The 19,401-nt window shown below is 39.4% G+C and overlaps 2 protein-coding genes across 4 annotated transcripts in view; one reads left to right on the top strand and one right to left on the bottom strand.

The window, feature by feature from the left end:
* The first annotated feature begins 127 nt into the window (after positions 1-127).
* agpat2 (1-acylglycerol-3-phosphate O-acyltransferase 2 (lysophosphatidic acid acyltransferase, beta)) lies at positions 128-12,975 on the top strand. The gene is made up of 5 exons (XM_025009357.2): positions 128-282; positions 7,135-7,310; positions 7,399-7,494; positions 8,855-8,927; positions 9,032-12,975. The coding sequence occupies exons 1-5, from the start codon at positions 162-164 to the stop codon at positions 9,187-9,189; spliced, it is 624 nt and encodes a 207-aa protein (XP_024865125.1). The 5' UTR covers positions 128-161; the 3' UTR covers positions 9,190-12,975.
* Positions 12,976-15,090: 2,115 nt separating this feature from the next.
* egfl7 (EGF-like-domain, multiple 7) overlaps positions 15,091-19,401 on the bottom strand; it is a 13,179-nt gene continuing 8,868 nt past the window's right edge. For 2 of the 3 annotated variants that reach the window (XM_037979344.1, XM_017431257.3), the window contains 2 exons: positions 17,388-17,464; positions 16,876-17,234 (listed from right to left, as the gene is read on the bottom strand). In XM_037979344.1, the coding sequence (XP_037835272.1) occupies positions 17,016-17,234; positions 17,388-17,464 (296 nt within the window). In that variant the 3' untranslated portion in view covers positions 16,876-17,015. Of the gene's footprint in view, positions 16,336-16,875; positions 17,235-17,387; positions 17,465-19,401 lie in introns of those variants that run through there. The other variant, XM_017431258.3, reaches the window with a different exon arrangement.

The following is a 19,401-nucleotide window of genomic DNA, read 5'->3' as shown; positions in this document are numbered from 1 at the left end:
TTGATTTACTTGGGAGTTATATTGTGTTGTTTAAGTGTTCCCTTTTATTTTTTTGAGCATTGTATATACAGTCTATGCCTACAACACAGTAACTTATATTTACTCAGCAGCAAAGTAATTAACCTTTTTTTCCCCCCCCACTTTACAGGATCATCCGATTCATGGTGCGCCATGTCAAGTACTTGCTGGGTCTTCGAATTGAAGTGAGCGGCTGGGAACATCTGCAGACAGAAGGTCCATATGTCGTCATCTCCAACCACCAGAGCTCTTTGGATGTTTTGGGTGGGTACTGGAGCACTTTTTTATGGAGAAATATTTATTTTAGATTGTACGTTTTTAGGAAAATAATCATTCTTTTAGCAGTATAAATTAATTATAACCGTTTAGCTTTTTAAGGGGAAGTTTACATCTGAACTCTGATCTGTACAGCAGTCATTGCTGTGCCGTTAGCCCTATGTGCTACATGTAGACATGGAGTCTGCAGGCTATGTCATATCCACTGTGTGTGTGTGAGACCTAAAATACCCACCCAAAATTAAATGTATCCTATATGCTGATGGCTATATTTCCCTAAATACATGCTGAAATTTCTTTCAAAGCAGACTAAATATGAGCGTAAAACAATGTTAAAAGATTAAAGAAAAGCAGTGCATCTAAAATGTTTTTCACTAAAAATTGTCATCTTTGAAAGTGATGAAAAATAATCCAAAGTAGTTGTTTATATGGGAGCTTTTTCTCTAATGCTAATTATAGGAATTTTAGAAGTGTCCATCTAGTTTTATTTTTGTTTGACACTATAGACCAGACTTGGATGTCTTTGTCAGATGCCATGCTTTGACTGCTCACTTGGATGAGCTAAGATTAAGTGATGGGAGAAAAACATACTCTCGCTATTTAAACAACTAAAAACTGGTTGGGTGGTTTTAATTTCTACTCACTTTATTGAGAGACACGTCTTTGATTTAGTAATTCATTACATTAATCTACATTAAGCTAACTGAACAAAATGGGCGACAATTTATTTAGAATTTTCTTTTTCAGAGAAAAGTAAGTTATAGGTTGAACATCAAAAGTAGGGCTGGGCAATAGTGAGTATATTCGAGATATTAAAGAGATAATAAGAATTTTTCCTTGTGCAATATAAAACAATGACCATCGCAAATATCAAGTATAAAGTTTAAAAGTTATATTTTAGCCTTCTGCACATAATTTACAAGGAGTTTAGCTTTTCCCGGTTTCTTGAAATGCATCATATCTCACTCCCCCTTCCATTCTAAAAACCCTGACAGACTCCCACTTCCTCCCCCTCCTCCAGTCATCTGGAAAACTGCTGCATGTTATATGGTCATTTTGGAAAAGTTAACAAAATTTAACAAGATTTCAGAGACTGTAAATAAGTTAAGTATTTCTGGAATTTTCATCAGTGATTGGCTATGATTTTCATAGGAATACATTAAACGAACTCCGCTTAAATACTGGAATCGGCTCTGCTTTTTTGCACGAAGGGATCTCAGCCAGATTTTGTAGCTCCTGGTTTAGGAAGTTTATGGAAGTCAACTCACGATCATCAGCATGACTGTGGAGCTTCTGAAAGCTATTTGCCTAAACTGCTTCAACATTGTCATCTCTGAGAAAACTCAAGTGGCCACTCAACTGTGTGCTGCATGATGATTCAGGCCCGGGGAGACAGTTAGTCATACTTACATGTAGCTGATAAAATGTCTTCAAGTCTAATTAAGTCTCCAGTCCATAAAGACGGAATTATAGGACAAAAGAGTCCAAAAGGTTAGATTTTTTTTGGTCATAGAATGGACTTGTTAATTAATACCATCATCAATAGTAAGTTTTTTGCTGTGCTAACAGCTTTATTTTGGTTCCTGTGCTTCTGTCTTGTTGCCTGTTGAAGAATATTTGACGCAGTGATCGATATATTTAACATAGGTCATTTTATTTAGCTCCTGGTCAGAATGTGCTATAGTTTTGTTAAACCTAAGTAACCTAGACTGTGCTCTGTATGTGACATTGGTTGTGTTTCTAAATCTGGTCATTGAGCTTGGTTTTGGTGTCATGTGTTCAGCTTGTATCGTGTGTTTTCTATGTGTTTAAGAACAGATCTAGTTGGTTTTGTGCGTTTTGATTATGGTTCATTTTTTAGCTCTGTTCTGTTGTTATTTTGTTATGTTTGTTTTGTTAATGTCATCAATGATTTTAAAAACAAAACGAAAAGATCTTACCTCTACAACTTTGTCAATATTCTGATTATTTTCCATGATCCAGCCCCACACTTGTCTCCACTTAAAGCTGGACCAAATGAAATGTTTCAGTAACACCTGCTTTGTAGATCTGGCTGCATGAAAATGTAATACTTGTGATCAGTGAGAGCAGAACTGCCTGCTGCAGTCATCTCAGAGCTCGAACGTAATTCAGTTCCTGTGCACATTGGTTGTTAGTGACAGTCTGTTTTTAGTCTGCCTCTAAACGGTTGAAAAGAGGACTTAAAGGAACATTGAGGATGGTGGAATACATCATTATTGCCACCATCCAGGATTTAATACATCATTCAGTTGTTTTGGAGAAACCCAGTGAAGACCAAGACTGACTTGGGCCAAATGTTAACATTTATATCACTTTCAAACATTTAAATTCTTGTGTATTGTAGAAATAACCACCTCTCCTGGTATGTGACTGTAGTGTCAGTAAGGCAACATGATGATTCCAGGGCAAATGTAATATGTCTACCCTCTAGCTTTTTGCCCACACACAGAGCCTAACCAAACAGATTGTTTTGTAAAAACACACCATTCAGCCAAAGAGATTGCCCTCCAGCAAAATACAAAGTGGACGACAATGGTTTCACCCATGTCTTTGTGTGTGTTTGTCTGTCTATTAGCAAAAAATCTAATGAACCTCTGGACAGATTTCATTACAACAGATTTCAGAGAGTAATTATTGGATGTACATCTACAACTGATTAACTTTTGGTGTCAGTCCAGTTCAAGATTGCTGCCATAGCCTGCTGATCTTACAAAACACATAATTGTATGTTATTCAGTCAGTTGTACAGATATTGACCTAATATGGATGTGGTAGTAGCTGAGAGTCATTCACGATGTGTACTCCTAGGCATGACATCTCAAATGTTGCACGAGATCACAATATATAATAACTTTATTTTTGAGGTGTGACCAAAACAGCTACGACGCCATTAAATGATTTTAGCTTAAATATCTGGCGTGAAAGGCAGCGGGCGACACATATCTAAGTTTAAAAGACACTAATTTAGCCGCGGTGTGTTTTCTTCCCACCACAGCTGCTGCGAAAGTGTTTCTTAGTGTTGGTAAGGGATGAGGCCAGGCTCAGGGCCAAGGATAGTGACAGCAGGGGGAGAGCCAGGCTTCTAATTAGTGCTGCGAAAACTCTGCGAGAGGCTGATTTGGCGTCCAAGTTGCCATGCCAACTGCTACACTCTGCGATTAATAGCTGCTTGTCGTCGAGCTGGTGTGATGAGACTGTTCGGAAGTGAAATCCTCACCTCCACAGATGGAGCTGCATTTTTAAATGCTCCTCTCTCATGTAATTTTGGCACTCTGTACTGTTTTTTTTTTTTTTTTTCTTTCATCCCGGTTCCAACTCAGTCAACCTTCTCTCGTGTTTTCTATGATTTATTCAACAGATGCCGACCCACTTTCTCTCATTTTATGCCTTCAACATCTCACTCACACTGGGCAGAGGTTTATAAACTGTGGAAATAACGCCTGACTGCTGTGTTCTCACACCCAACTGATTTTTATACCTGATATCTTCATTCAGGTTATCACACATCTGTGGGGAGAGGAAGTGGTAAGGTCAAAGATCATTCCAGTCTCAAACCTTTGGACCTGTTGTTGTTGCCACTAAATGTTAGAAACTCTTATCACTTAACAGTCATTTTTGATGTTTTGTTCCTGGAATATGTTTTCAAAAATTGCAAAAAAGAAAAAAAAAAAATGTAAATTGTCCAAACACACTGTGTATTACACTTTATTTCATGAATGTTACACTTGGCATAGGGCTGCTTGATTATAGGAAAAATATATATATATATATATTTTTACTCAATAATGTACTGTAAATTGCCTTGAATTTCTTATTTATATATAGTTTTTTTAAATTTCTTTTTTATCCAAATAAATTTGCAATATAGTGCACTTCCAGTGTATTGTCAGACCCTAAAAAATCTGTTTTCTACCAATTTTTAGTTTTTATTTTACTAAACTCCAGGTGGAAAAAAATGACACAACATAAAACATGAAGTATTTTTATTATATGGTTGATTATAACAATTTAAATGAATTGGAAATGTGAAAAAATGTAATGAATATTACTGTATTTGTTTGCGGACAACTAATCAAAGGCAGCTCAAAACAGGTGAGTTTTCAACCTTGATTTAAAGGAATTTAATGTTTCGGCTGTTTTGCAGTTTTCCGGTAGCTTGATCCAGATTGATGGTGCATAGAAACTGAATACTGCTTCTCCATGTTTGGTTCTGGTTCTGGGGATACAAAGTAGACTAGAACCAGAAGACCTGAGTGTTCTGGAGGGTTGATACGACGATAGTAAATATTTAATGTATTGTGGTGCTAGATCGTTGAGTGATCTTATAAACTAATAGAAGTATTTTAAAGTCTATTCCCTGTGCTACAGGGAGCGCATGCCAGACTTTAAAACCGGGGTGATGTGCTCTATTTTTCTGGGCTTAGTGAGAACCCAAGCAGCAGCATTTTGGATCAGCTGCAGCTGTCTGGTTGATTTTTTTGGCAGACCTGGGAAGACACTGTTGCAGTAATCGAGACGACTAAAGATGAACGCGTGCATAATTTTTTCTAGATCTTGTTGTGACATTAGTCCTTTAATTCTTCAGGTGATAGAAGGCCGACTTTGTAACTGTTTTTATGTGTCCCATAAGGTTCAGGTCTGAGTCAATCACCACACCCAGATTTTGGGCCTGATCACTAGTTTTTAGCTGTAATACCTGAGGCTGCGCGCTGACTCTTGATTGTTCCTCTTTAGGTCCAAAGATAATAATTTCAATCTTGCTTCTGTTCAGCTGGAGAAAGTTTTGGCACATCCACGCATTGATTTGTTCTAAGCATCTGTTCAGTGCTAGGATAGGTTCAGAGTTACCTGGTGACATCGTAATATAGAGCTGTGTATCATCTGCATAATTATGGTAACTAATGTTATTACTTGTTATAACCTGGGCTAGCAGGAGCATGTAGATTTTAAATAGAAGGGGTCCCAGGATTGAACCTTGGGGTACTCCACATGTGACTTCTATCCATTAAGTTTATTCATAACATTTGGATTTTTCTGGGCGTGCAACATTAAGTGATGAGAGTTGATACTACCTATTTGGACACTGGTATTTAGTCTCACTGATGTTTTACAGTCAGTTGCAAAGAGACAATAGACAACATGAAGACCAAGGAACTCTCTAAAGGGTGAGAGGCAATGTTGAAGTACAGCTCAGGGTTGGGTTAGAAAAAAATGTCCCCCAGCCTTGAACATCTCACGGTGCTCCATTAAAGGCCAAGCATTCCTCAAAGCATTACTTATCACCCACTGCTGTTCATGCCCCAGTTTTAAACTAAGACCATCTTGTGTTGAGAAGGGACGGAGTTATAAACATTTTGGTCAAACCTTGTAAATGACATTTAGTGCAATCTCATGTGAGATCTCCTAGCTCTCAGAGTATGTTGTATCCATAACTATTTTAGCTCTAACTGTACAATTGGCTGAATTATAGCCATGTATGTATGGGCTAATGTTGATGAGCAGTGGTGACCATCTTGAATTGGGTTGGCTCCAAAAGTTAATCTGTTGTAGACGTACATCAAATGCTGTATACTGATCAATTTTTGATGTGGACTCTGAAGTCAAAGGCAGAACACGACCAGCCTTCCCTGTGTCCTGGTTCCAGCACAAGTTTTACGGGACATTGCTGTTGGGGAAAATTAAAAAAAAACTACCTCTAATAATTTCTTTTCACGTGTCTACTCTTGTTGATTCATGTAGTTCTCACCTTGCTGTTGTATGGTGAAATGTTCATTTTTCTAGTAGGTGTTTTTAGTTACCAGTCATGTGACAACAGGCTTGTGTGTGGGGAAAGAAGGGGGGACTAAAAGCCCCACATGGCTCATGTGAGGCAAAAAGAATATCACCCTATTCTCTTTGGTGGATTTTAATAAAAGTGTTTCAAGTTAGTTACAGTAGTCACAAATACCGGATGCATTCAGAATAAATAAACTGTAATTATTATTTATACAAAATATATAATTTCTGTGAATGTCTTATAACACACGTGTCAAACTCAAGGCCCGCGGGCCAGATCTGGCCCTCTGTAACATTTCATCCGGCCCCTAAGATAACGTTTAGATTTCATCAGGTCCGGCCCTCTAGTCTCGGACAGATAGTCTCTGATTCTTATTTTGCTTAAAAAAACTGAACCTAATTAGTGAAGTTTTCACTTGAAAGTGACTTAGAAGCCAACATTGTATAGTTTTAATTTCTGTATAATCAAGTTTTTAATGTTAAAAAAATCATTTAAAAGCTGAGTGAGGGATAAGAAATGACAGCTAATGATGTGCTTTTTGAAGTTTGATCTATTTGTCTGTGTTCATTAAAGCATGTTTGCTCTAAATTCTGTATAATCTGTAACTGGGAAAAGGTCATTGATATTTCTATATGAATGATTTGACATGATACATTTAAAACCAAGGTTCATTTATGTAATTTTTAACAAATATTGATTGTGATTGGCCCTCGGCTAGGACCAAATTTTTAATTTTGGCCCCCTTGCGTCACTGGGTTTGACACCCCTGTCTTAGAACATCCTGAATATCTTTATCCCCTCAGGCTTGTTGTGAATGTTATGAACTCCTTGCACATATGTATCACAAAGGCATAACACAGGTTTGAGCCTCCAACAGTGGCGGCCCAGTAAGATATATGAACACAAGCTTTGTTCAAGCAGAAATTAGTGATTTTAAAATGTGAGGTTGGGTATTTGTATGAATGCGTTCTTTTGTTCTATTACAGTTAAAGGAAACCATTTTAGTGCTTGTAAAGCAAACTTCTTATGTTTGTGTTTCTCAGGCCTGATGGAGGTCTTACCCGACCGCTGCACCACGATTGCCAAGAAGGAGCTGGTTTACGCCGGGACCGTGGGCCTCATCTGCTGGCTGGGAGGCATCGTTTTTATCAACCGCAAGAAGACGAGCGATGCCAAGAGTGTCATGGCTGACGCTGCTAAAACCATGCTGGATGAGCAGGTAATCAAACGGTTCAGTCAACACAGGCTGCATCTTCACGTCGATGGTTGTTGGTGATAATTTGGTTTGCTGAATTCACCCTCTGAAGATCCGGCTGTGGGTCTTCCCAGAGGGAACTCGGAACCAGAAAGGTGACTTGCTGCCCTTCAAAAAAGGCGCTTTCCACCTGGCAGTGCAGGCACAGGTGAGGATATATTTGAATGTTCCTGCCTTCCTTTGTGTGTTCTGTGTCCTCTCTGAGTGAATGAAGCCCGTCCGTCACACTTTCATCCTTCGTCTTCTGTTGACTTTGACTGAAGAGCAGAAGAAACTCCGGCAGTATTCCAGGAAACTTCTGCTAACTTTTAACATTTGGTTTAGTTTTGTGCTTCATCCAGACACATGGTGGCGCTATCTGCCTGATATGGATCTAACGTCAGCACTGATCTAAATCAATAAAATAGTTGTGTGGCCATTTTACTTTGTAATGGTTTTCCTCTTTTTTTGTAATGCATTGCCTAACTTCTGACCGATTATCAGAGAAAAGGGCCGACTCAGCATAAAGAGGCCGTTCTCAGCTCAGCTGTGGGTGTTTATCATCTTTAATCTCTGCATGCATGCAGCTGGGAGGTCTTCGTTCTGCCGTTGTTTCAGAGCACACATGCAGGCTCAGACAGGTGGAATGAATTTAAAAAAGGGGGGGGGGGGAATTCTTTTTCTTTTTTTAAAAAAATCCATACAGAAACCACAACTTTCTTCAGAGTACTGCTGAATGTGTGAAACCTTTTTATTTTTTTAGCTTTCCGTGTAAAAATGGATTTCAGTTAGGTTTAGATATGCATCAAGACTGAAAGGCTACATAAATAAAGCTCGCTAGGCTAAGTTCGGAGTTCTGGTCATGTGTTTTCTGTGTTAAACATAACATTTTGAATGTTGAAAAGGCCTCCATCATGTTTGTCAGTATATGCCCGTGGGGGTACAGTTTCACTCGTTTGGATTTGTTTTGTTTTCCTTTATCAGCTGCAGGCAAAAGGTGAAGACAGATGATTATGTTTTTGTGTGTTAAAAGTCAAGCCGTTTTAACATGGCTGCTCAAAAATGGCTCCAACTCAGTCATTTTTACAGATATTGAGGTAGAATGTTGTGTGGTAGCAGACGGGTCGAGTTCAGTTTTTTACATTTTTTGTTTTTTTGCGGGGGGCTCTTGGTCCAAATCTCAGGCATGTAAGGCATTTCTTCATTGCCAAGCCTTTAGGTTTTCCACCTGAGACGGTCTGTTTGCTGAGTAATAGTGCAGCATCTCCGTTTGTACTCAGACTGAGAGGAAACAGGACAGCCCCCAGGGGGAGACACGTTTGGCTCATCCTGTCCTGCTGAAGGGCCACTTGGGGCCTCCAGAGAGACACTCGGCCTCTAATAGAAGTAATAGAAGAGATTGGTTATGTCATGCTGAGTGTGTGTGTGTGAAGTATTTCTACCTTTCTCATCTTTAAATGTGTTTAAAACGGAGTTAATTCGCACTCAGATGTGATGTCTCTTTTACTCCTTCCTGTCTTCCCTTCTAGGTTCCCATCATACCTGTAGTTTTCTCCTCCTACAACAACTTCTACCTTCGGAAAGAAAAGCAGTTCAGATCAGGTATCTCAGCTTTTCTTTCCCTCCACATTTGCAACACTTTAGGCAAAAGAGTAATAAACTGATGTTCTGTGAGCTTTCTGATGGTGAAGTTTGTGTTTCTGCAGGGACCATCAAGTTAAAGATCCTTCCAAAGATTGAGACAAAGGGGATGACGGCAGACGACGTGTCGTCTCTCTCCGACAAATCCTACAGCCTGATGCGCTCCGCTTTCCTGGAAATCTCTGACTCCGTCACCCAGAGCAACGGGCCCTCAAGGCACTGAATATCTGCCATACTCAGCCTCTTTTTCTGCGCCTGTCTGAAATCCTCCTCCCTCCCCAGACCTCCCTGCTTTATCCAGGTTGTCCAGTTACCTGAACAGGAAGCAAAACGGGACAGGGACTTCCTGTCTAGTTGACGCCTGGACCCGTCTGCCTCTGGTCTGATACAGCACAGTCAGTCCCGACCCTCAGCGCTGCTCTGCACGCCGCGAGTGGAGTGACGGACGGCAAGCCAAACACTACGGTTGTGTGTTGTCCATGCATGCCTTTTGGATGGCTCTGTCCACCTTCTCTGTTGCTTTATACTCTGGCTTTGGAAAGCCTGGCTTTGGTATCGTCCTGCTTTCTAACCAGTTTGCCCCCTTTTTTCTTTTTTTTTTTTAATCTCCATCTGCCTTCTGTTCAGCTGAACTACTTGAGCAGTTTTTTTTCTTTTTCTGTTCATAAATGTCAGTACATATTGATGTTTCCCCCTCATGATGCCTTCATTTAAGTGACTTATGGACACACTTATTTAAAGAATCCCATCTCCTTCCTTCAGTTGTCATTAGCGTGCACGCTCTTTCTTACGGTTATTTTTGCCCCAAAGCAAACGGAGCAGGCTTCATCATGTGGAGGACTGAGTGGAAGTTCTGCTCGAATGTGGACGCATTTTATTTTGTCACCATGAATTGAACTCCATATCCAGCGTGGCTCTTCAGCTCAGTGACTTGTAGCTTGGTTAGACACTTTATGATGTCAGAAACAACGAATGAAAGGTGCGCTATTGCTGTATTTCAGTAAAATCTTTCAGGTTTTCTTTTCTTTTCTTTTCTTTTTCTGAAACAACAGAAATGACCGACTTTCACCACAAAGCAGCAGGTCTCTTCTGACTCGGTTCTGTTTTTATTTTCACACAGGATTGTTGTTTTTGATGCTTTGAATTTATAAAAGAATCTCTTTAAAATGTGTCAAAAAAACTCAAAAGGTTTCCAAACTGTTCCAGCATCACTGTTCCAAAGTCCAATGTATTGTGCCATGATGAGGACTGTTGAAATGATCATTCACCGATTGCTGATCATTGATATAAGACTCATTGATAAGAGGCTGGGAGGGGCTGATTGAGTTGACGATTTATTATTTATTACCAAACAGAACATGGAAATTTGTTCCTAAAAAGGGTTGAACAAGATAAAATGTGTTTTTGAGTCACTTAGCAGCAATTTCTCCTTGATTTTATTTGTCTGAAGGTGAAAAAAAGTCTAGTTCGGATCATCAAAGGTTTGATTAACCTCTGCAGAGAAACCATGATGATGTTTAAGGATTTGTGAACAAATAAATTGGCCTTATGGGATGGTCTGGTCACTTTTCAAGTGATGTTCTGTCAAATAGTTATCTATAGTATCAGTTGTAACATCAATCACAGAGCATGGAGTATGAAGAAAAGGGCAGAAGTTTTCCTCCAGGCTGGGCAAATGGCTTGTCAAACCAGCACCTGTTTTATATAGTTTTGTTTTGTTTTTTTTTCTTTTGCATGACACGGTTGTTTAGTTTGTCATTCATGTTATCACATGAAAGTATGTGTGCTGAGCAGAGACTGTCTGTCAGGCTGCCTGGAGTGCATCATCAGCATACACCCAGTATCAACCAGAGACAGGACCAGAAGCTGGAAGCTGAAGCCATAAAGAACACCACCTAGTGGCAGTTTTAAGTCCCACCCCTACATGTTCATTAAATGGACATTTTCCTCACTTAAACAAATGAAAACACACTTCACATCTTTTTTTCATTTTAGATGATGATTTTTGTTGATCCACGTAGTTCTTACCTTGTTGCTTTAATGTTCAAATATGCATTCATTTAAAATCCACAAAGGAGGTTATGTTTTTGGTAGTGTTGGTTTGTTTGTGAGCAGGCTCACTTAAAAACTATTTAACAGGTTTTGATGAAATTTTTCAGGATTTTTTTTGGATTTTTTTTTCTCTATCTCTGAATATGTTAAGTTTCAATAACTTATTTGAGGTTTAAAGTCAAGTTTTGTGTCTGCCTGTAATTGACAGTATGGCAGCCTGTTGGCAAACTGGGGGTGTTCCATTGCATTCAGGGTACAGCCTAAAATCGACAGTGTGCCCACTCTGGCTTCAAAAATACAATATGATGGCACTTCCAAAAACTGATATTCTGGTTTCAGTTTTGAACAACAGAAGGAGACGGAGAGAAATAATCTTTATTAATGTTGATGGTCGTTCAGCTGAGAAAACTGTCATGTTAGGTAATGTAGCGTACTTTCACATCTGTGTGCCACTTTGAGAGAGTTGTTTTACAAGCTGGAGAAACAAACAGGCCCTCATTTGACTAGTCTTTAGCCTATCCTGGATGAAGACTTTTGCCCTTTTTCTTCAAACTCTGAATACTTCAGTTTGTATCTTATCTGCCATAATCAGCTATTTGACAGAACATCACTTCAAGAATGACCAAACTATCCCTTTTTAACAATCAAAAAATGCGAAAATCTTCCTAAAAATGTTGAACACGGTAAGTTGAACTGTATTTGCAGCAGTTTGTCCCTGATTTCATTCATCTGATGGTGGAAAAAAAACATTTCTGTGGAGAAAGTATGACGATATTTAAGAATTTGTGAAAAGAATTTAGGCCTTAAGTTGTTTTTGTTGCACTTTGGATTGTTCAGCAAGTTTTCTCTAAGCTGGAATTTTGTTTTGTCTGAACTGACTGAACTAATAACCACATGGGTCCGACTGAAGCTCATCCAGGTCCTGATTCTGCAAACTGCCTTCGTTAAACACTGTTTGAGAATGTAAAGCAGGACGTTCTTTCTGTAGTGGGGGACTCGTGTACTTCGTCTAGCCGGGGTGGAATCCAGACGTTGCGTTTCAAGCATTAGGTGCATTAAATTTAGACTGAGCTGTTGTAACTTCCCTTGTTATTACCTCTGCTGTTGATCGCTGAACGCAGCGGTAGTTTTAGTGATTCCTACTTAAAGTACAAGAGGTCAGGACAGCTTTTGTGTTTAACACTGCTAAGTATTAAACTACTAATAACTAACCCATTTTTATTTCCTAGTTTAGTTATATTTATTGACTTTTTTTGTTTGTTATATTCTGTGAAAGATTTAACTTCTGCAGCAGGTCGTATCCAAAATGTTCATAAAGCAGCTGACCAAATTGGTTTCTTTTCAAAAATAGGATTTAATATCTTAGGTTGTCCGATTTAATTTATTCCTTGTTGTTGTTCTCGTATTTTCTGAATAAAGAGGACGGGTCCCACTTTGGGTCGAGCAGGCTCAGCACCTGTTGGTTCCCCAGGTGTTTAACATGTAAATGATTGAAATTATCCCCAAACTTTATTAAAGCACTTTTTCAGGTTTAATTTGGAGATTTATTTTTGAACCAAAGTGTCATTTATATGGACGCAAGAAACAACCAACATCCAACTGAGTGAGTGTGTGTGTGTGCGCGTGTGTATGTGTGTGTGTAAATGCTCGTTAAAAGCATCCTGTTATTACTGAACCTAGTAGCAGTCTTGATTTCATTTGTTCCGGGAAAATGTGAATGCCTTGCATCATAAGAAATAAACTTTTGTTTTTTTCTTACGCAGTTCTCCGCTGAAGTTCTTGTTTTATCTAAAACTTTTTAAAAACCATAAATAAATATGTATATTTAGAACTATAATATGAAAGGCTAGTTTTTGCAATTTTCCTGTGAATGAAATGTGACAAAATAATACTAATCATGCAAAAAAAAAAACACTCAGTTTGTCCTAATAATTTATGGGCCTATGAGGTACTTTCTGAATCCACCAGAAAATTGAAAATTTTTAACATATTTGGGCAAGTTGCTGAGGGAAAGTAACAAATTAGTTTCCCACACGTGACGGATTATTAGATTAGAAAACGCTGAAATAAGGTCTTTTACAAAAACATGGCAAGTCATTCTGATAATAGGAAATAAAAAATAGACTTGCCTTTCATAAAATTAATAAAAGTTGACTAAATGAAGGATCCTGCCTTTACCAGGAAATAAAAAATCAGGAAGTCAAATATCCAATGAGCTGATCTAATTTTTATGTCAAAAATAAGAAAATTAGAAAATTTGATCAAAGATGGTATAAACAGCTTCCTTTGTCCTAACATGTAAAAGTAAGAATACATAACAGATTAGTTATTTAAACTATAGCTTTTATATGTATTATTTGTATAAAAATGGGCTTTGGTGTTTTGATTTCAAGCTTTAGGCACAGTTAGAGGCTCTAAACAAGAAAAGTATCGTTTGATTGTGAATGTTACACAGACCTGATCTGAATTTTTTTTATTTTTTTTGTCCAGCAGTCTTTTAAATCAAAACAGAGCTGCTCACTTGAGGTCTAGACTTTGACTGGACCATTCCAGGACATTTAACGGGTTCTCTTTAAACCAGTGGCGTGTTGCTTCAGCAAGGAGGCGGAGCTCTGATCTCTGGAAGACTCCAACAGGTTTCCCTCAGGAATTTCTCTGTATTTCGCTCCATCCGTCTCTCAGTCAACTCTGTCCAGTTTCCCCGTCCCTGCTGATGGGAAAACGTCCCCACAGCATGATGTTTCCACCACCATGCTTCACCTAGTAGAAGGATTTCGAAACATTGAACCTTTTTATTTTTCTTTAAAGTAGTAACAGCTGTCAGATTATATGATTTTTGGCGTTAGAAAGCAGCAGCTATTCTTCTTTTTTTACTACTAAAGGCTGAGATCCGTTATAGAAATTCTCCTGTTAGTTTATAATATCTCAGCGCAGCTCATTTCCATATGATCTCAGCCCCAACTTTTGCTTTAACGCTCTCCACCGCTCGATGTCCTCCCATAAAACAACTCCTCTTCTATCGACTCTCGTACTAACAGCTTTTAGTCGCTGTGAAGAAGAATTTTACCTTTTCACTTTCCCCCTGGCGTCTCTGATTCCATTGTTTTCCCTCTGCTCTGTTGACATCCGGGGATTATGTTAACTGTTGGCAACAAAACCCAAATTTGCTGATTTCACTCATTTATTACAAATCATGTGGCTGACTTTTGGTTGTGAATGGTGCTTATTTAGTGTTTTTTTTTTTTATCATAGATGATAAACATACAAAAAATTAATATCAAAAGCATTGAGAAATCGTGAATTTTGACAGCTATTATGGCTTTATGTGACGCTTATGAAAACTGTTGCAACCCACCGTATGTATGTGACAACTTTTCTAAAGTACACATTTTTTAAAAGCTGACATTTTCTTTATGGTCCAAACTGATCTTTTTTTATATTTAACAAATGTCAGAGCAATAACCTGTTGATCTAAATGGCATTTGTTTGAATTGTGACTACAGAAAGTTCATGAATTTCTACCAAATATTGATTAAAAATGCTATTTAATTGATATGTACATTATTTTAATGTTTTGTTTTTGAATTGTTTGTTTACTACACGTTGCAGTATAGCTGCTGTTGCTGACTTGGCATTAAAGTGCTGTACTCATTATTAATTGTTATTGGTTAAATTGAATGAAAGCCAGTTTATTGAGATGACCCTGACCCAGTCTTCTGCCTCTTTGATTGCTTGTTTTATGAAGGCGAGTTCAGTGATAATGACCATCACACATCCTCGTCCCACTCCTGGTTATAGTTTTGATCGTGTCCATTGGTTTGTTTTTCTCTCTGTTAGCAAAGATCAGGTAAAAACTACTGAACAGATTTGGATGAAACCTTCAGGAAATGTTGGGGTTGGATTACATTTTGGTCCTGATCCAGATTATGATCCTGATCATTTTTGGGGGAGGTTTCTCTTGTCTCACTCAGTTCTCCCCAGACAGGAACAGGCTGGTACCAGGTACGATCAGTGAAACCCAGATTTTTATTCAACAATGATGTTAAAATATTAGGGGTTTTTTTTTGGAGCAGCTGCGGCACAGGACAAGATGGTGGGAGTACATTCGGTTTAATTATCGCCCGAGGTGAAAGGTGATCATGTTTTTGCCTGTGTGTGTGTGCAGCTGTCTGTAACGTTAGAGCAACATATCTCATAAACCAGTGGACAAGTTTTATTAAAGCATCATTTGGTGTACATCAACAAGTGATTACCTTTTGTGCTCAGTCCCATTCAAGATGGCTGCAAAGCAAATTTAGCAAAGTCAAAAATGGATGCAACTCAGCTACTTTTACAAAGATTGCACTAAAACTGGTGTGTTAGCTAAGCGCTAACTGATGGTGTGAGATCTGTTGGTAAAACTTTGCCTTTAACTACTGGAGTCAACTTTGTCTGTTAGCAAAATATCTCCTGAACCAGTAAACAGATTATAATGAAACTTTAAGCAAGTCATCTTTGGATGCGTATCTGTAGTTCAATAACCTTTGGACTCAATTGAATTTAAGATGACCACTACAGCCAATGTTCTCTGAAAACACAAATGTTTCTACAACTAGTTAGTTTCACAGATATTGAGCTAAAATTTGATGTGGTAGTAGCTGAGAATGACTGAGAATGACACTGAGTTACATCACCTCTTCTTTCAGCAGCGCGCCGTAAACTGAGGAAACCAGCTGAGAAGTTCGTTTTGAGCGTTTGGATTGAATTCGGGGGAGGATCAAGCCCTGCCCACATCACATGTCATCAGGTGACGTCGAGAACAGCCCACATCAGCCCACAGCTCATCCCACCCAGTTTATCGTCTTTATCTGCTTCTTCCTCTACGGTCGAGGAAACGTCATACTCCTGCTGATAACTTTTGTGTAACGCCGTCTCCAGAGAGCGCGCTCGAGGCCTTTGGATCCTAGACTTTTATTTTTATTACAAAACGGTGGAAAAAAACCATCAATGACTAAAAGTGATCAAAACTTAAATAGATAAATACAGGCGTCCTCATCAGGCCCGCGGCAGGTTGGAGCTCTGATGGGGGGGGGGCGTAGCTGCACTGATACAAAACAAACAGAAACAGAAGAGGCTACTGTGACCTTTGACCCCCCCTCACAGGGTCCGATTTACAGGCTACAGTGGTGATGAAACGGCGACAACGACCCTGCCGCTGGTACCATTGCAAAACGGGAAAAGATGGAAGAGGAAGGAGGTGGTGGAGGGTTTGTGCGATGAACGCGTCACGGCGTGATGAAGACCCCCTCGCTCAGCTGCTAGTTGTCCTGACAGGAACCTGGGGTGGGGGGGAAAGGTGCTGCGTTACGAACTTCGTGATAAAAGGTTGGGGCGGATGTGTTAAAAAAAGAAAGAAGTACCGAAGGATCAAAAGCTAATCAAATTAAACTCGATGAAGCTCGTGACGCAGTAAAATGTCTCGGGATCCCTCCAGAGGGACGACGGCACGTCACACTGTGTTCCTGCAGAGACTGCTCTGAGATACCCCCTGAAAACCCCTGAAATCTTCATAGTTTACAATTGAAAGATGAGTTTAACAGATTTTATAATAAAACTACTAACTTCAGAAATAACCGCTCTAAAACTGCATAAAATAAATCAGCCTTGGTTTGATATTTATCTCCTCATTAAGATCATTTGTTATCGCCTGCTGCAGTGAGCCCAGTGATGTGTTTTCCCATGTAAGTCTGTTAGCAAAATATCTCATGAACCCCTGGATGGATTTTAATCAAACTCTCAGAAAGCAATCATTGCTTGCACTGTTTGAGCTATAATGTCCAAAGGAACCAAAGGAATTATATCTTTACAAGCCCCGAAATGTCATAATGTTATTAGATTTTATCATTATTATTAAGACATTTTATTACATTATGGTCAGTTGTTAAGATTTCAGCTTTGACTTTGATCATTTGGTTTTAAAAAGTTGAAACTTTTAATTCCAGGGGAAACAAGTTTGACTCAGTCTTGGATTTTCCCTTCTCTAAGTGCAACAGAGGGTCGAGGGTCAGCCTCACATGTGCCGAGGCGCTCCTCCAGGAAGCCGATCTGCTCGCTGAGGGAGTCGATGCGGTCCAGTTGCTGGAAGGAGTGGGACAGCAAGGTGGTTTTCTCTGAGAAGCCCTCATCCACCGACAGCGGGAAAAAGCTGGTGAAGGGCGCCAACGCCAACTGCAGCTTCTGAAAATTGAAAAATTATTTTATTATTTCAGAAAACTAAGAATGTATCTTTATGTTAATGCTTGCTTTTGTAGTCAGAGGCAGGATTGATAATAAACCTCTGTGGATGGGTTGGTTATGCGGTCATTTAAACATGTTGTTTGTCTCATGTACCTTCTCCAGGAGCTCCACTCTGTTCCTCAGGCTCTGGACCTCCTCCGTCACGTTCTCCACCTGGCTGAAGCTCCCTCCTGTGGAAGACCCGCAGAGGCTCAACTCAGTTCAGCTCCACCTTCTTTAGAAAGCACTTTTCAAATGCAGGTGTTCAGGCCCTGTCTCGCAGAGCTGCAACAGTTTGGGAGACTAGCTGGTGAAAGAAATCCCTCAAAAATGTGAGAAAATCTGAATTTTTTTAGCTGCAGTCTCACTGAACTCGGAGAGTTAGGGACCAAGTGACCGACGAGACGTGCATCCCCCTTTTAAACATTCAGTGTTTGAAAATATTGGCCTATTTTGTGGATACGGCTTGTAAAACCGCATTCTTAATCAGCAATATAAACCTGTACAATAACATCATTATGGCTCATTTTCATGACACTTTGAAGCAAGTGTCCTGCATCTGGACTCAGTGCAGAACTTTGTAGGAGAGAGAGAGAGAGCACCCCTTCTTACTTCTCACAAGTCATGACTGAAAACATTAACGTTTTTGCTTGCCAGCTGCAACTCTAAAAAAAAAAGTGAGCTGGAAACCCTTCATTTGTGGTTTTGTTGTTGCTTGTTTGTATCACACGATGTTTTCTTCCAGTTTTAACAGGTGGAACGCTCGCTTTCGGCCTGTGTGCTGAAAGCGAGCGTTACAGTGAGGGCTGCGCTGTTTCCTTTGAGGAAGCAGGGTGGGGTTGAAACAAAGTTAATACATCTACATTGTTTTTAATGGGAAAATTTGGTTCAAACTATGAATTTTCAACATACAAATCACCTCTTGGAACAAGTTAAATTGGTAATGAGAGGTATTCTTTTGTCCACCTAAGCTGCACATTTATGATATAATCTGCTGGAGTACACTTGACAAATAAAGACCTTTTTTTAATATTTCTTATTGATTATCAGCATGGTTTTTAGACCTCTTTTGTTTTTCTGCAGGTGTCAAAATGCAACTCTAGTGTCCTTTAGCCGAGCTGTGCATGCCTACAACAGTTTTGGGACTATTTTAGACAAAGGTTGTGCAGATTATTTAAACATGTTCAAAACTCAAGCAGAGGGGCTCTGCAATCACACGGGGAGCTTTGAGAAGAACCACGGTGAAAGACATTCCGGAGATTCCCTCATGAAAAGTTTTCACCAACTACCAGCAGCCGTGTGAGCTAGGGCCTTAACTCAGCCTGCCAAACAAAACAGGCAGATAGAGTTAGGAAAGACAATAAACATCAAAAATAGCAAAACAAGAAAGCAGAATAAAAAAAGCCTATGAGAACATGATCAAATGAAAGACCTAGCATTCCTTGAAGGAATGCATATCACCCACCCACCCACCTTCTTTGTTTTTAGCCTGAGATCATAAAATGTTGAGAAATGACATTTGGTCAAACCTTGGAAAAAAAAACATTGCGTGATCAGTTAGCACTTAGAGCATGTGCTGTGAAGAAGGGCCTGTGACTATCGCTTTGAATTTTAGCTCCATGTCTGTAAAAGTGATTCTGTTAGAGCCGTTTTTGTGTTCATGACGACTGCTTTGCTAAGGCGACCATCTTGAATCAAGTCAACTCCAAAGGTTGTAGACGTGAACCCCATGATTGCTTTCTGAAAGGTTTAGGAAAATCTGTTCAGTGATTCAACCAAACACGTGCTCTCACACACACACACAGGTAAAAACATTATCACCCACTGCTAGAGACGACAAAGCATTACTGAACAGTACGAATAGCACACAAGCTAATCAGAAAAACAGTTATAATGTATTCGTCGAGTGAGATTTTTCAAATAAATACATTTTTAGATTGGTTTTAAAAGCGTTGAGGCTGCTGGTGTCCCGCACACAAGCAGGTAGTTGGTTCCTGAAAACTGAAGGCCTCTCGCTGTAGTTCTGGGAACCACAAAAAGATCTGAATGCTGAGAGACATCAGAGGATGAAGCTTACTGTATGGGAATTTATGGAAAATAAGTCAGGAGGGGGGGGCCAGAGTGGGAG

This window comes from Kryptolebias marmoratus, linkage group LG14 (genome assembly GCF_001649575.2).
Source record: "Kryptolebias marmoratus isolate JLee-2015 linkage group LG14, ASM164957v2, whole genome shotgun sequence".
NCBI lineage: Eukaryota > Metazoa > Chordata > Actinopteri > Cyprinodontiformes > Rivulidae > Kryptolebias > Kryptolebias marmoratus.
This window is presented reverse-complemented; position numbering and strand designations above follow the sequence as displayed.

What these genes read in the sequence shown, in the direction of transcription:
- agpat2 (XM_025009357.2), top strand. Translation starts at nt 162, where the DNA reads ATGGTGCGCCATGTCAAGTACTTGCTGGGTCTTCGAATTGAAGTGAGC. An exon ending in AAACCATGCTGGATGAGCAG is followed by an intron (nt 7,311 to 7,398) that starts GTAATCAAACGG and finishes CACCCTCTGAAG; the next exon opens with ATCCGGCTGTGGGTCTTCCC. An exon ending in ACCTGGCAGTGCAGGCACAG is followed by an intron (nt 7,495 to 8,854) that starts GTGAGGATATAT and finishes CTTCCCTTCTAG; the next exon opens with GTTCCCATCATACCTGTAGT.